General features: G+C 42.8%; 1 protein-coding gene across 2 annotated transcripts in view; it reads left to right on the forward strand.

Annotated features, from left to right (window-relative positions):
- The window catches only part of inpp5a (inositol polyphosphate-5-phosphatase A), a 165,029-nt gene that overhangs the window by 40,661 nt on the left and 109,864 nt on the right, over positions 1–14,504 (forward strand). For both annotated transcript variants that reach the window (XM_080481882.1, XM_080481881.1), the window contains exons 3-4: positions 11,181–11,281; positions 11,814–11,901. In XM_080481882.1, the coding sequence (XP_080338008.1) occupies positions 11,181–11,281; positions 11,814–11,901 (189 nt within the window). The remainder of the gene's footprint in view (positions 1–11,180; positions 11,282–11,813; positions 11,902–14,504) is intronic.

Raw genomic sequence — 14,504 nt, forward strand, 5'->3', positions numbered from 1 at the left:
CTCTGAACTCTGTTTTTATTCACACCCTTTTTATTATAAACAACCGATTGCATTTTTTCTTTTTTCTTTTGGTAGTTTCAAAGAAAGCCGGAGCTCAGTCATCCTTCATATCGTACCTTGTCATCTACATAGGAACCCCTGACTAACCGCAACTCTTTCCACTGGGTTAAGGGAAGTGAGGCGGCGGCGGCGGCGGCCTCTTAAACTGCCGCCCAAAAGTGACAGAAAGGCTGAAACCCCGTTGACTCAAACGGTTTGAAGTTTTGAAAGTTGTTTTTTTAGTGGTTTGTTTCAGCTGCCTGTTTCACATGGACATGACACGTTGCACGAGAAAACCTCGCAGATGTACATTTTCATGCTTTCTGGGTAAATAACAACCCTTTTAAATAAGTACACAATCAAGTCGTGCATTTTATGCCGACACTGATAAATCATCTCCACTAACAGTTTCCAGGAAGCACTCATCAGTTAAAGTCACTTAGCAAAACACCTCTTTTTATCTAAATCAAACCCTCGCGGTGCGCCGTGCAGTCGAATAACTCAGAAATAAACAATAAATTGCTTATGTTCGCACTGCTAGGTTTTGAGGCGCATTAACCTAGCCACTGGTGACTGTCGCGCCATCGTTTGTCAATATGACGATCGTACAACCATCAGCCATAACATTATGACCCGGGACAGAGGGAGGAAATGAGGCCCGGCTTATGCGGTTCAGTGTAAAGTGAAAATGCATTGTTTGTGTATATATATATATATATATATATATATATATATATATATTACATCACAATGTAGAATGTAGAAGGAGATGCTGTAGATTGATGCGTCGTATTTGCCTTTCACACCACCCGATGAAACACGTGAGAAATAAACGGAGAAAGAAAGAACATGACGCAGAGAATCAAACTGGCCAATGTTCACATTCACACATAAAGAAGGGCAGAGTTGAGCAATCTACTCCCCGGAGCTGTGATGCCGTGAGGCGGGAGAACGTTTAAAAGGAAAGTCGGCGTGAAAGTGGTTTGACTTGAAGCGGTTTTTCCAGTGTCCTGGAATCACTGCTGGAGTTCACGCAGAACTTAATTTTCCAGTTGTGACAGCCAGTGATTTATGGCGATGTGTATATTCTGATGAAAGCATGTTCAACTGAGTTACGAGGTGTCGTAGTTTTCTCTAAACTGAAAATGCCCGAGTACGGAATGACCTCACTTCCTTTGGAAAAATACTGCAGTGTTCCAGTTCGTCACAACTTTGGGATTACTATTGTAACTAGATAGGTTGCGCCCATATTGATATTGATAAAAAGACACAATCGGAGGCTGCGTTGCAGGTGCTGGTAGTCTGCAAAGATGTTAAACAGGAAGCTACAGCCCGCTTAGGACTCGTCTTACTTTGGAAGAGAGGAAACGACTTCAAAATAAAATCGTGAATAAAAAAAACCAGGATTCATGACGACACATTATAACAGTGCTCTACATAAAAGTGTGATTCAAAAACGTCACTCCATTGGTCAACATTGAAAATGACTTGGAATTTTGAGTTCAGAGGAAAACTGGAAGACACTTTTGATCTTTTAGCCTTTTTTTTTTTTTTTTTACACAGTCAAATAAGTGTAAGACACAGTGTGAGGGAGGTAAGGAGTGACTGTACCTTCGTGAACTATTCAGTGATCCTGGATTCAAACAGGCCTCACACTGTTTCTATTCTTAGACGCAACATTACCAAGATTCTCCGCCTTTCATTCATAATGTAGTGGTTTAGAGGAACAGAGCTTCTTTGTTCAGAAGTCTTAACGGGTCTCAGTTGTTCATTCTTGTTTCATTTTGTCTCAGTTGCTCCTAATATAGAAGCTTGAAGTTGTCCGAGCACACGGATGTAGACGCTCTTTTTATCACCAAAATAGACATTTGAGCGATATCAATTGTTTTAGGAGTGTTTTTGGTGACTTTCCTAATAGTAGTTTCGAGGAATTTTAGAGGTGTGGTCTGTTTTCTCTTTATCCGTTTTCTTTTGGTTTTCGTTAAACGCAGCCATTTGAGCAATATTAGCTTTTTTAGTCATATAGGCCAGTTTACTTTTAAAAGCTTTTCTCTTCCAATTTTAGGCATTTGGGCCATTTCTTGTTTAGACCTTTTTAATTGGTTGGACCTTTTTTTTTTAGCCACATTTAAACATTGCAGCAAACTTAGCTATGTCATTTGTTTTAATCTGTTTTACTTTTTGTTTTCTTGTCGGTATTCTTTGTTTTCCCTTTTTTTTACCATTTCTAGTGGTTCTTGCCGTTTAAGACATTTTAAGCCTTTTTTTTGTGTTTCAATCTACCTTTTTTTTATTTTTATTTCAACTGTTGGGATTCTTTTTCTTTTTGACCTTTATGAATCAGCGCTCCATCTAAGAGACGAAGATAAATGAGGGTGAGCTCCATGCCCAGGAGTGATCGTCACATAAATTATACATCTTCTATATTTAGCAATTTAAATGAAAAGCTCTTAGCTTTTCTTTGTGCCTGTTTGCATCGACTACCTGCCCTGGCACCCGTCCATCCGTCTGTCTGTCCATCGATTTCCTATTCTCTCCCTGTTGTCAAATTGCCAGTTTCTTAAAGAGCAACTAACTCCAATAAGCGAGCAGCCAAAATATACGGATAGAATCAACTCCTTTGCGTACAAATGCAGTATAAGCTATACCTGAGCTGGTCACCTCGGTTGTTTTTTTTAGTGCTTTTTGTCTGTGAACTTTGCAACTTAAGCCTGGAGTCGTTGGTGACATGGTTAACGGCAATCATCATATAATTCCACTCGGACGACATCGGAAACAGTGATTAGTATAAATACTTTTATTTGCTATTCCAAGGAAGCTCTGGTCCATTGTTTGTGAATCCAAAGATTGCAGACTCGCCCTTAACGCACACATACTCACACCCGCACACACACACCCACCCACACACACCCATAAAACTATTGTTTGTCACTTGAGCATTACCACAGGCTGTCACACGTTCAGATACTGTTGCACAAATGTAAATAATGTAATGTATTTTTTGCTTAAAGACAATATTCCGATCGACATATTGCGGTGCAGCAATCATTTGCAGTGCTGTATTTTATTGCAATGTGTCCGCGGTAAAATGATAGCCGCCATGGACTGCAGCATGCCCGACTAATGGATTTTCTCACATAAACTGAATCCACATCGAAGAGATTGAATGTGATGCAGGACCTATAAACGGGACGCAAATACTGATATTTACGATCTGTTTTCCCGGTAATTGCCCGACCCAGTAAGTTCCATCCATTAAGACTTCTTTCTGTCATGTTACGTCAACGCCATTGATGTTCGAGGGAGCCAGTGCGTAATGCGGCTTCTACTGCTGGATTGAAATAGAACTGATGTTTTCTAATATATAAGATTTCCAAGAAACCGTATCTGGCCACCCGGCTCGGTGTTTTCGTACTTGATTCACCTCCCAGTGATGTCATTTTGAGTGCCAGTCTTACATTTCCCGTTATTACCTCGTACAACATATAAGCCCTTAACTTTTGGAGGGTAAAATATAAAAAATAATAAGATCTCAGATTTCTTTTGGGGGGGGATAAAGCAGGATATCAATAACAAGAATTTACACTTATAGGATAATCAAAGTTGCTCGGTCAGATTAAGATCAAAACACTATCATCTACAAACATTGACAGTAGGGGCTGACTCTTTAATGCTTGAACTTTGATTCATCAAAACAAGAACTCATTGAACAAATTCACACATTTCATCATGCTTTAGTTTGACACGCTACAAGGGACGTTTTATTCAGCGCATCTGAGAAACTTTGTTCCACTCGAGTGTGTGAGGCAGCTGGAGTGTCGTGAGAGATGGGCTGTTGCTTTTTTTGAGGGGGGGGGGGGGGGGGGGGGTTTCCAGCTTGGTCCCAAATGAAAGTCACCATTTATTTGCTTATTCCTCATCGTTTTTCCGAGCTGATGAGTGTGATGTGCGAAACGGATAAGAGCAATCCAATTTTTTTTTTTATGTCACCAAACGCAATTCGGGTCTTCGCTATCACGCCAATGCTAAACATGTAGCCACGAGCGAGTACACCCACGCCAACGCTAAGAGTTTTATTAAAAACAATTGTGGGCATTTGAAATTCAAAAAATAACCTGACTGAATAAATCTTATTTATTTACTTACTTACTTACTTACTTCATTTATTATGAGACACATTAGTGATTAGTTGATTACAGAGCCCTTAATTATTATACATTCTATTATCATGTCCCATCTAGTTTTCATCAGTAAGCCCACACATGCTGCACTACAGTATATTAGCAATTACTTGGACATATTTTACTCTGGGATTGATCCCCCCCAAAAACCTGAAAAGCCTTTTACACATTTTGAAAAATCATTTTCTAACATTTGTAAAGTATTTAGGAACAGAAGTGACGTTTATGTGATGTGCTGATTAGAGTTTCATCGCCTCACTCAACATGACGTTTGACACGATTTCACACCAGCGTGTGTAAGGGTTATGCAAGATGGATCTAATTTAATCCCCCCCCCCCCCCCCACGCTTCTGAGTGACGTCTGTATGTTTCTACTGGAGGTTTTTTATGAAATGAGAATTTCCTTGTTTCCAAAATTCATTCACTTTTGATAACGGCCATCAGTTTGTCTTTCATAAGAGTGACAGTAATGCCAAGAGGAGTTATTCTGGTGGATGGAGGGATACAGGTACAAGGCAGTACTTCATCTTGTTCCTAAATTTGCTCATTCTCACAGTTACTGTGTGGATGTCTTCCCAGCATTAGCAGCCTCATATCATATTTGTTGGTCTCTCTTCTGGTCTAATGAATGATGTCCCATACCTTCTGCCGAGCACAGAAAGGAATGAAGCTGCGGTTTGCCGGAAGGTTTGGATAACATTTTTATTGCTTTCCTGAAACATAGTACAGAAGTCCCGATGCTGCACTCGACCAATAGCAGCGCCTCGGACTCGTTCTGTGGTGCGTCTGAGAAATGTCACGGGGGGGAAGGGGGGAGGACGCAAAAACAGAAAGGAAACACTGACGGCTTCACAGACATCCCTTAGCTATTTTTCTCATTCTTTCTCCATGTTTATCTAACAAGAATAACTTTACTATGTGTGAAGTACCTCACCAACAAAGGCTTGTTTAGTGTTTCAGTCAGTTTGAAAAGGGCGACTGCACACTATCAGTTAAAACATACGATAATGCTTTTTAGTGTTGCGATGATGATGATGATGATTCACGATAATTACAAAAACTCTACCAGAATCCGTGCAGGAAGAATCAAAAATTTTGGACCCACTTTTAATTGTTGTTCATCTCTAATACGTTGTCAGTACCTTTCTGAAGGAAATCCGTCTTTTACAGTCGTACAAAACACATATTTCCTGCATTCAAATTTCTCCGAAAATCTCCGGGTTTCCGAGTCTTGCCGTCACGAAAAACTCCCAAACTACCAAGGGCATAGTGTGGACAAGAGCCCGCTTGTACACTTGATCTCGCCAGATCTCCATTCGCACTGTAAAAAAAGATTAACGGTCAGTTTCACAACATTTAAAACTGTTCTCTTTGTTTGTTTTTTTAAACACGTCGACTTTGGTGTGATCGATTCAGGCAATGAGTGGTAATGGCCTTGTTTTCCTGTATTGGTTTATTCTCTGTGAAGAAGTGATTCCTTTTATGGGAAGTATCTTTTAAAGATGTTTTCTGGTAGAGTTAACTTGAAGTAGATCATGTTGATGTCTTTGCAAATGACCTCAGACACATCTTCTGTACGTCATGGGAAGCAGGGAACCATGTGATTGACCAAATAAATTCCAACAAAACAAAAGTTCTGCACGTGGGAGTCGATGGACAATATTAATGATGGTGGCTTCCAGAATGTCCATATTCTCTTGGGACTTGATAGTTTTATAGTTAAGAGTCACCCGGAATAACAGTCCAACTTCCCTTGTACTCGCAATTGATGATATCTTTAATGTATTAACCTCTGCGCGCATGTGTGTGGTTTCATTACAAAAACCAATGGCACCCTCTTGTGGCCCAACAGTGAAACTACATCATTGTAAGCGTTTTTCCTGTTTCTGTGTAAACGGAGCTCGTTTTCAACACAAAAAGAATTCATTTTCACTTTGAAACGTTGTGTAAATAAGGCCTCAGATGTTCCTGATCTCCACTTTTATCAGTTTGTGACTTTTGTTTCTTACTTAGCTTCTTTAAAATCAGTTTACACCCTCAGTTGACCAACAACTTTCTCGTTGTAGTCGTGTCATGTATGGAGAAAGGCCTGCTCCGCTGTATTCCAATCCGTAGCCCCGTCCCTGTTTTACTCCACATAATTGTTACTGTCGCTGGCAGGCCGCAACACGTTGTGATTCCAGCTCACATGTTTGCTTTGAGTCTGACGTTACGGGATATCGGGAGCATTAAGCTGGAAAAGCATGTCCTGGTTACGGCTGGTGAGGAATTCTGTTTGCACTGTGCAGCGGGCTTGTGTGCTTTGGAGGAACGTCTCCTGATGTGTGTATGTGTGGCGAAAAAGAGAGGAAGAAGAGCATGCTGGGAGGGGGGGTGGCTCTGTGTGAACCAGGCCTGTAGCTTCATGCCAGTTGTGCGCTGCTTCTGCTGCTGCTTCTGCTGCTACTTCTGCTGCTGCTTCTGCTGCCGGCTGACGTCATGGAAAGAAGCATCAGACTCTGAACCCTGCCCGGCTGGGAACAAGCAGCCACTGCGTTCAGCCACGGTACACACACTCTGCGCTGTCTTCTGACCTGTTGCTTCAGCCAAAGTTTGTTCTAACAGCTACCAAAAAAAAAAAAAAAAAAAAAAAAAAAATTCCGAAGGAGATGTAGTGTGTTTAATGCAGTGTGGTCACATGACTCCAGTTTCAGTTTGACTTGACGGGGATCCAAAGACTTTCAGACACGAAAACCTTCTCTCACACCCATTGAACTGAATCAGCACTGTGGCTCCAATCACACGAGATCCTCTGGACGTCAAAAACAAAACAACCAATCCAGCGGACTGAAAACCAGCGTGAACCTGCTGCCGTTATTAAGAAAAGAGCTGCTTCACTCTGTGAATTTGTCGGTTTGTTTTCGTAATGGGCCACAACGCACATGCGTGCAGAGAGCAACATGTTGTAAGCATTAACAATTGAGAGTACACGGGCATTTGTATGGACAATCGGATGAAGTTGAATTGTTATTATGGTGACTCCCAATTGGAAAGCGACCAAATCACAGGAGTCGTGACACTCTGGAGGCCGCCATCGTTGTTATTGTCCGTCTACTCACACATTGGCAAAACTGCTTACCTTGGTGCGCGTGCACAGTGGCAGTGTTTCAGAAAAGTTGCATTGACGCACGGTTTGCACAGAGATGGAGTCGGGGCATTTTCTAAAAGTTCCACCTTGGGAGCACCGTTGCTGTGTGAATGGACACATAGAAGACGATGGAAGTTTTCACTTGAATCCTTAGTGTTGTGTCGTGTCTGCTACTCTTACCATCTTCTGTAAATAAATCCATCTTACAAAAGCAGTTGTGTTCAACAGAAAAAGTCTTTGGAATTTTTATTTATTTGTTTTTTTAAACCTTACGGGCTGGTGTAGGACCATTGGCCTTATGTTTGACAACATTGGGGGAACCAAATCCAGCCAGGTTTTTGAGATCACAAGTCTCCGGAACCAACCTAGATTTCCCTTGTTTAAAACGTATCTCGTCCATGAATCGGCGTGATGTGAGCACACTCGCCTGAGAAGAGTTCAGACGGTGACTAAGGACTTTCTGAAAGCTTTGCGTCTCATTTCCCTCTTTGTCACGCCAATGAATCCAATCACGTCCTGTGTCTGGAATCATTTGCGGGCAGTCAAAGCAGACTCGTTTGCCTGAGCGTCGTGTGTGCGGCACACTCGGGCTGGATGGAATCCCGCCTTTGCAGCTTGCAGCATGAAAGGGACTTTGCATCGCACCGCGATGAATTGAAAAATCCCTGTGGCTGATTTGCATTGGAAACTTCCCCGGGCCGTCACAGGCCAGCGATTGTGTTCAGGTCCCCTCGTTCAGTCTCATGATCGGCACGTCTCGCAGGCGCAGGCCGCTGAAGGTCATCGGATAGCCAATTGATTAGATGAGCTGTTTCTCCACCAATATGTTTTACTGAACCCTGAAGTAGAATCCCAGGCCTGCCCGACTCCGTTTCTCAGGAACCACGGCTTTGATTTCTCGTTTATTGAGCGAGACTTCGGAAGTGAACATTCTCTGTGGAATGGCGACCCACAAACCCATCAGATCCTCCCGATTATTGACCACTTCTAAACAGAAACCATGAAATATGATTCACTCCTCACTCAATAGTTCTCATCAAAGACCCTCTCGGTCTCGCAAATTATATTTAGTGCGCGGCGTAGCATTTGACCTCTAACCCAGTTTCTGAGGATCAATGATATTTCAGGCTTGTATACATAATTCTGTTGAAACCCTTTTTTTTTTTTGGGATTGCTCAAAACTGACAACCACAGATTTCACATCTTTCAATCCAAACATTTTATTAAATTTTTGCTGATTTCTCCACTTCAAGTTGAACCTAAATTCTTCACTCTTTGCCATTTTAAGAACTCATTAAATCTCACAGCTTCATCGGATAAATCTAAGCCATCCTCATCAAGTGTGTACATTTGCAAAACATTCAGTGATTCACACAGAAACAGAATCTTAGCCCTCCCGCCTCCGTGTCTACCTGCACCGTTCTGACATTAAATGATCCCTTTTGAGAAACATAAAAACTAAAAATAGACTATTTGCATGGGTTGTGTCGATCCAACACTCTCTAAAAGTCAGCGGGAAAAGCATTAGCTTTCGCCAGCATTTCGTGACACTACTTTGCTACGAATGCTGATTCTACCAGTAGTTGTAGTTGCTTTGAATTTAGTCTGGTGATATATCCAATTTATTTTTAGCCAACTGTTAATATTGTTGCTTTATTGTTTACCTCTGAAGATGTACAACATGATAGGCCACAGAAAACAACACTAAATCAGCTTTGTTGCCCCCTGGTGGTTGCTTGTGGTATCAGTTTTTTTTTTTTAAATCCATCACCCAAATAACGATAAACATCCTAAAGCATAGAAGCGCTTCTTGGACATGGTATGTAAATTCATTCATTTCATTCTGCAGATGCAGTGTTCACTCTCTCATTACATTTCAAGTTTCTCTCAGAGGCACGTTAGATATGAGTGTGAATGGGGAAAATGGAACTGACAATGTAAAGGAACCATCAAACTACAGGATTTTGGCCGTCTTAAGTGTATTTTCTGCTACACTGTGTAGCATGAATTCATAAACTTGGGTACAACAGTAAGCTTGACTGCACAGCCTTGCGTTCCATGGAATAGGAAGTTACAACATAATTAAATATGCAAAGAATAAGGCACATACATCATCAACGTACTGTAATGGTCGGTCTCCTCCACATAATCACGGGCGATAATGTGTGAGGAAGAGCAGAATTGTGAACCCTGAACGACGATGACCTTGATCGGTTCTTTCACAAAGGTGTAATTCAGAGAAACCGGGACTTACTTCGAATTCAATTGTCAGAAATCAGGTCATGGAGAAAGGGAGGTAGAAAGGACACGCCTCCGCATCCAACAGCGTTCAACATGCGAGGGTGAAAAACAGCAGCTGGCATCACCTGACCACTGTTCAGTTAATCCTCTGCTCTGGTTAGGCATCATAGAATCTGCTTTTATACAGGCGCTGTTCTTCCTGTCAGTAATGCGGCCACCAGATGAATTTATCCAGTGGTGTGGGATCGGCTGCTGGTCAGAGGTGTAATAAGGTCACCATGTAATGCTGTTTGGTTTGGGGCTGATAGCGTTAGGTGCCTCTGCTAATGAAATTACCACCTGAATTCTGTCTATGTTTGCCGACCCGGAGCTGAATTTACAGCCCGGAAAGACAAATAGAAGTCGGCGGCGCGCACGTCGGCACGCGCACACTGCATTAGCCGCAGAGCTCCTGGAGAGCGTGACCTTTTCCATCGGCGGTTGATAGGTGCACTAATCTTTACCAAGTTTGAGCCGCTCCTTGGGTCATCGAGCTAAGTGACAAGCCATAGGTTGATGGAAAATCCATAGCATTACTGCCATACATTACCTTTATTTGATTGGGCCCGCACTGAGCGTTTTGCAGCAGAGAGTCGGGGAACGCCGGCGAAGTCGCGAAGCCTCTCCGTCCGGGACCATTTCTACCCCCTCCCTCCTCCTCCTCCTCCTCCTCCTCCTCCTCCTCCTCCTCCTTCTCCACGGCCTCGGTGACATTGACGTACAGCCTCTTGCTACCATCCATAGGGCCGACCCCGTGAGTGCTTGTGAGTGCTGTAAATCACTCCCCGCTATTGATTTTCCATTAGAAGTCAGCCACTCTGAGCACCTCTGACAGCGCGCTCGCAAACACCTCGCCATGTGTTAGAGGGGATGTTAAAGCAAAGGCAACACGGTGTCACGTGACTGAGCTGGCTCACGGGAAGCAGAGGAAGTGTTCCCGCTCTCACTTTTCTGTACGCTGAGACCCAGTTCCTACACACGCACACACACACACACACACACACACACACACACACACACACACACACACACACACACACACACACACACACACACACACACACACACACACACACACACACACACACACTGGTTTCCATTAAAATAACAACATTTTTTTATTTATTTTTCCCCCCCCCTCTTATTTGCTGGAGCCTTGCCCACACTCTTAATAAGCATCACTGACGTCTTCCTGGAACGGCCCGGGTTGTTTTCGGTATCAGCACTAATGGTGACGCGGGAGCATCTGTCACCCCCCTCGCCGAACATACGTGCGCATCCCCGGCTGCGGATAAAGAGGGGCTCGCATTACACTTGTGGAACAAGCTCGCTAAGTGCCACCTGCCTACATTAGCCGGGCACTTTGTCTTGTGTACATACGGCGGCGCGTCACGGAGCGGAGCCCCGGGAAGAGTTGTGGAGGCCCCGGGCGCCAAACTCGGCAGAGTATTCCCGCGGCCCGCCGGGGTGGATAAGTCAGCTCGGGTTTTGTTTACCGTGAGCAGAGAGGCTGATTCCACCTGACCTGTTTCCCCCCCTCTGTTCTGTTGCAGACGGTGCAGACACACCGGCCTCACTTCCTGGCGGTGCACTGTCAGGAGGTGGGTGGGAAGAACTACGAGGCGTCCATGTCGCACGTGGACATCTTTGTCAAGTAAGTCCTTTGCTGCTGGTTAATTGGACCTGAGTGACAGCAGCAGAGACGTTCACCTTGATGAGCCGGCTAGTGGAACCAAGGAGCAGTCTTGGTTTTAATCTTGAGCGGACTGCTCCCCCCACTGGCAGCGGCACTTCCACACAGTTTCAAATAATGAGAACGTCACAATGTTTAGTTCAGAGGGCCACATACAGCAAAATTTCAATTTGAATGGGCCAGCACAGTGAACTAGTGTCATAATAACCTGTTAATTTGCATTTTCTTTGTTGTGGTAAAGAGTATACATACGTGGGAAAATGTCTATAATTTTGAACAAAAAAAACCAACAAACGATTCTCAACATAAAACCAATTTTAATGATACTTTCCGGTGCAGAATACAGTGAAATGTCAAGAAAACACAATCCAAAGTCCAGAAATCTGTGTATAACTTCAAATGTTTCCCTCTGGCAGTTTGGCCAGATTGGCTCACAGCCTTATGTTGGCCACCCCTGGTTTAGCTTGATCTTTCTTCTTTTTTTTTTTATTAGAGAGCTGCTGTCCAGTGATGCCATGAAGGAGTACAACAGAGCCCGCGTCTACCTCGATGAGAACTACAAGTCCCAGGAGCACTTCACGGTAAGTGCTGTTGGACTTGAGGAGTTTCACACAAACACACCAGAATCAAAACTTCAGACCTCAGATATGAATTATCAATACTTCAATCAATGGAATTGGAAGAAACCCTGATTTTGCCTTCAGTCACTTTTGATCCGAAAGGGTTTTGAGAACTTCTTTACTTTTAGACAAATATTTTAGCTGGAAATTGTAACACATGTGATTTTAGGTCATTTGGAGGCTTTATAACTCCAATACAAAGGGTTACAGCATGAAATCGTCAGTGTTATAGCATGATAGAGTTCTACATGTTATTATAATACATATTTACTAGTGGTTGGTCTGGTATGTCTTTTATTTATTTTTTAAAAGATAGAGGTTTTGATTGCGTATCTCAGTGTCCAAAAACAAGATTCAACATTTTTCAGTTCAAACATGTTTGGTCTCAGTGATGTCAATTCTTCATTTTCAGGTTATGTCATACATTTAAATGAAGCTAAAATTAAAATGTGAAGACGTTTCATGTTACAGTCTGAACAGATGAAGCATGTTGCACACAGTCACAAAGCCATTCACTCAACTATAGAAAAGAAACCTTGAGATACACATTGAATTCTGTGCGTTTATGTAGCTGCAGTGATGGGAACTGGCCACATGGGGGCAGTAGATGTTCAAGAATAGATTTGTGTTGTGCGACGTGAGGATAAACTACTGTTTTCCTGTTTTATGATTGATGTTTAGAATTAGCCAAATACTGGAATCAGCAGCCGAATATCAGACACGTTAGGTGGTTGGTTAAAGAGAATTTTGGCGACAATATACGAACAAACAAATTTCTTTAAAGTAACCATTAATGCATCCAATTGGAGCACTTTTGATGTTTGCAGAGTTTTCCATGGTGTTTCATAAGAATGAGTGATGGACCTGGGTTAGAACTTCCAGGTCAAACACAATGGATTCTTGTTAGGGACAACCATGATTCAGATTATTGAGGGTTTTTCCTCAGTGTAATGAATTATGACAAAACTATCATGGGACAAATTCGACTATATTGATCAGACATTGGTGGGGCGTCAAATCCTCTTCATGTGTGTTCAATTGATTCAGTGGGACAAGTTAGACAATTGTGGACCATCAAAATCCCATTGTGTAGATTTCTTTTTTTTGTTTGAGGTGGGACAAATGAGACTATAGTGGGACACGCAGTCACTTCAAGTACATTGAGAAACTGTGGAAAGCCATAAGAGAGTATGGCGAGCCATCACAGCCAGTCTGAAGACCTTTTGAATTGAAATGAGACTTTGGTGGGCCAGCACAGTCACTTCAGGTACACCTTGAAAACAGTGACTATGGCTGCCATTTATCAAAGGCCATCACAAGTATGTTTATTGGACCATTGGTGGGCCGTCAAAACACTGTTGTGGATACTTTTTAGTGGCAGTGTTAATAATGAGACTATAGTGGACCGTCGCAGTCATTTTTGGTACATTTACAAACTGTAGAAGGCCATAGATATTGTGGGGGGCCCACTCTAATCACTTTAGGTACATTTAGGAGCTTTATTGAGACAAATAAGACTATGGAACCGTGGAAGGCTATAAGAGACCCTGAGAGGCCGACAAAGTCACTTTTTAAATATGTTTCCAAATGATAATGGGGAATATCAGACTATGATGGGGCTTCATAGTCGACTCAAGTATATTTAGGAACTACATTGGGAAACATTTGACAATAATGAGCTGTCACACTCGGGTTTTAGAGGCTATCGAAGGCCAGTACAAGCAGTGGGGGGCCATTAGTGTCACATTTGGTACATTTACAAACTGTGTGAGTCTATAATAGACGGTGGTGGCTCACTATAACCACTTTAAGAACATTTTAAAATGATCAGACTAAGGTCAAAAGAGACTCTGAGAGGCTGTTAAAGTAACTTTTTAAGTGTGTTCACAAATTATAATGGGGAATGTTAGACTATGATTGTTTTGAGGTTAGACTGTGGTGTTTGTCACGGTCACTTTCCGTACATTTAAAAGAGTAATGTGGGACTTCAAAGTCACCTGAATGAAAATCTCTCCTCTGCTGAATTGACTCTTCCTGTGTCCCGCAGGCTGAACATGTGGCCTCTTGGTGGAGCCAAACGCTCAAACTCTCAGTGATCGAGCCGCTCGCTGTTTAACCATGCTGTCGATTACAATCAAACGTGTTTTAAAATGCAGTTTTATGTCCAATACTCAATAAACATCCCCCAGGTGTCTATCAGATCATCGTATGGGGACTCCCGGGAAATAATGTGGAAGTCCTCCAGAACGCCACATCAGAGTGGCCCCGATATGGACTGCAGCCCCACTGTGTGTGTGTGTGTGTGTGTGTGTGTGTGTGTGTGTGTGTGTGTGTGTGTGTGTGTGTGTGTGTGTGTGTGTGTGTGTGTGTGTGTGTGTGTGTGTGTGTGTGTGTGTGTGTGTGTGTGTGTGTGTGTGTGTGTGTGTGTGTGTGTGTGTGTGTGTGCGCGTGTGCGACTACTGACTCGTATCCGTCCCGGTTCTTCCCCGTGTTTTATTTATTTGTTTATTTATTTATTTTGGATGTTATCACCACGCTACGCTGCGCCTCCATAAACGCTCATA

The sequence above is a fragment of the Lipophrys pholis genome (assembly GCF_963383615.2).
Source record: "Lipophrys pholis genome assembly, chromosome: 15".
NCBI lineage: Eukaryota > Metazoa > Chordata > Actinopteri > Blenniiformes > Blenniidae > Lipophrys > Lipophrys pholis.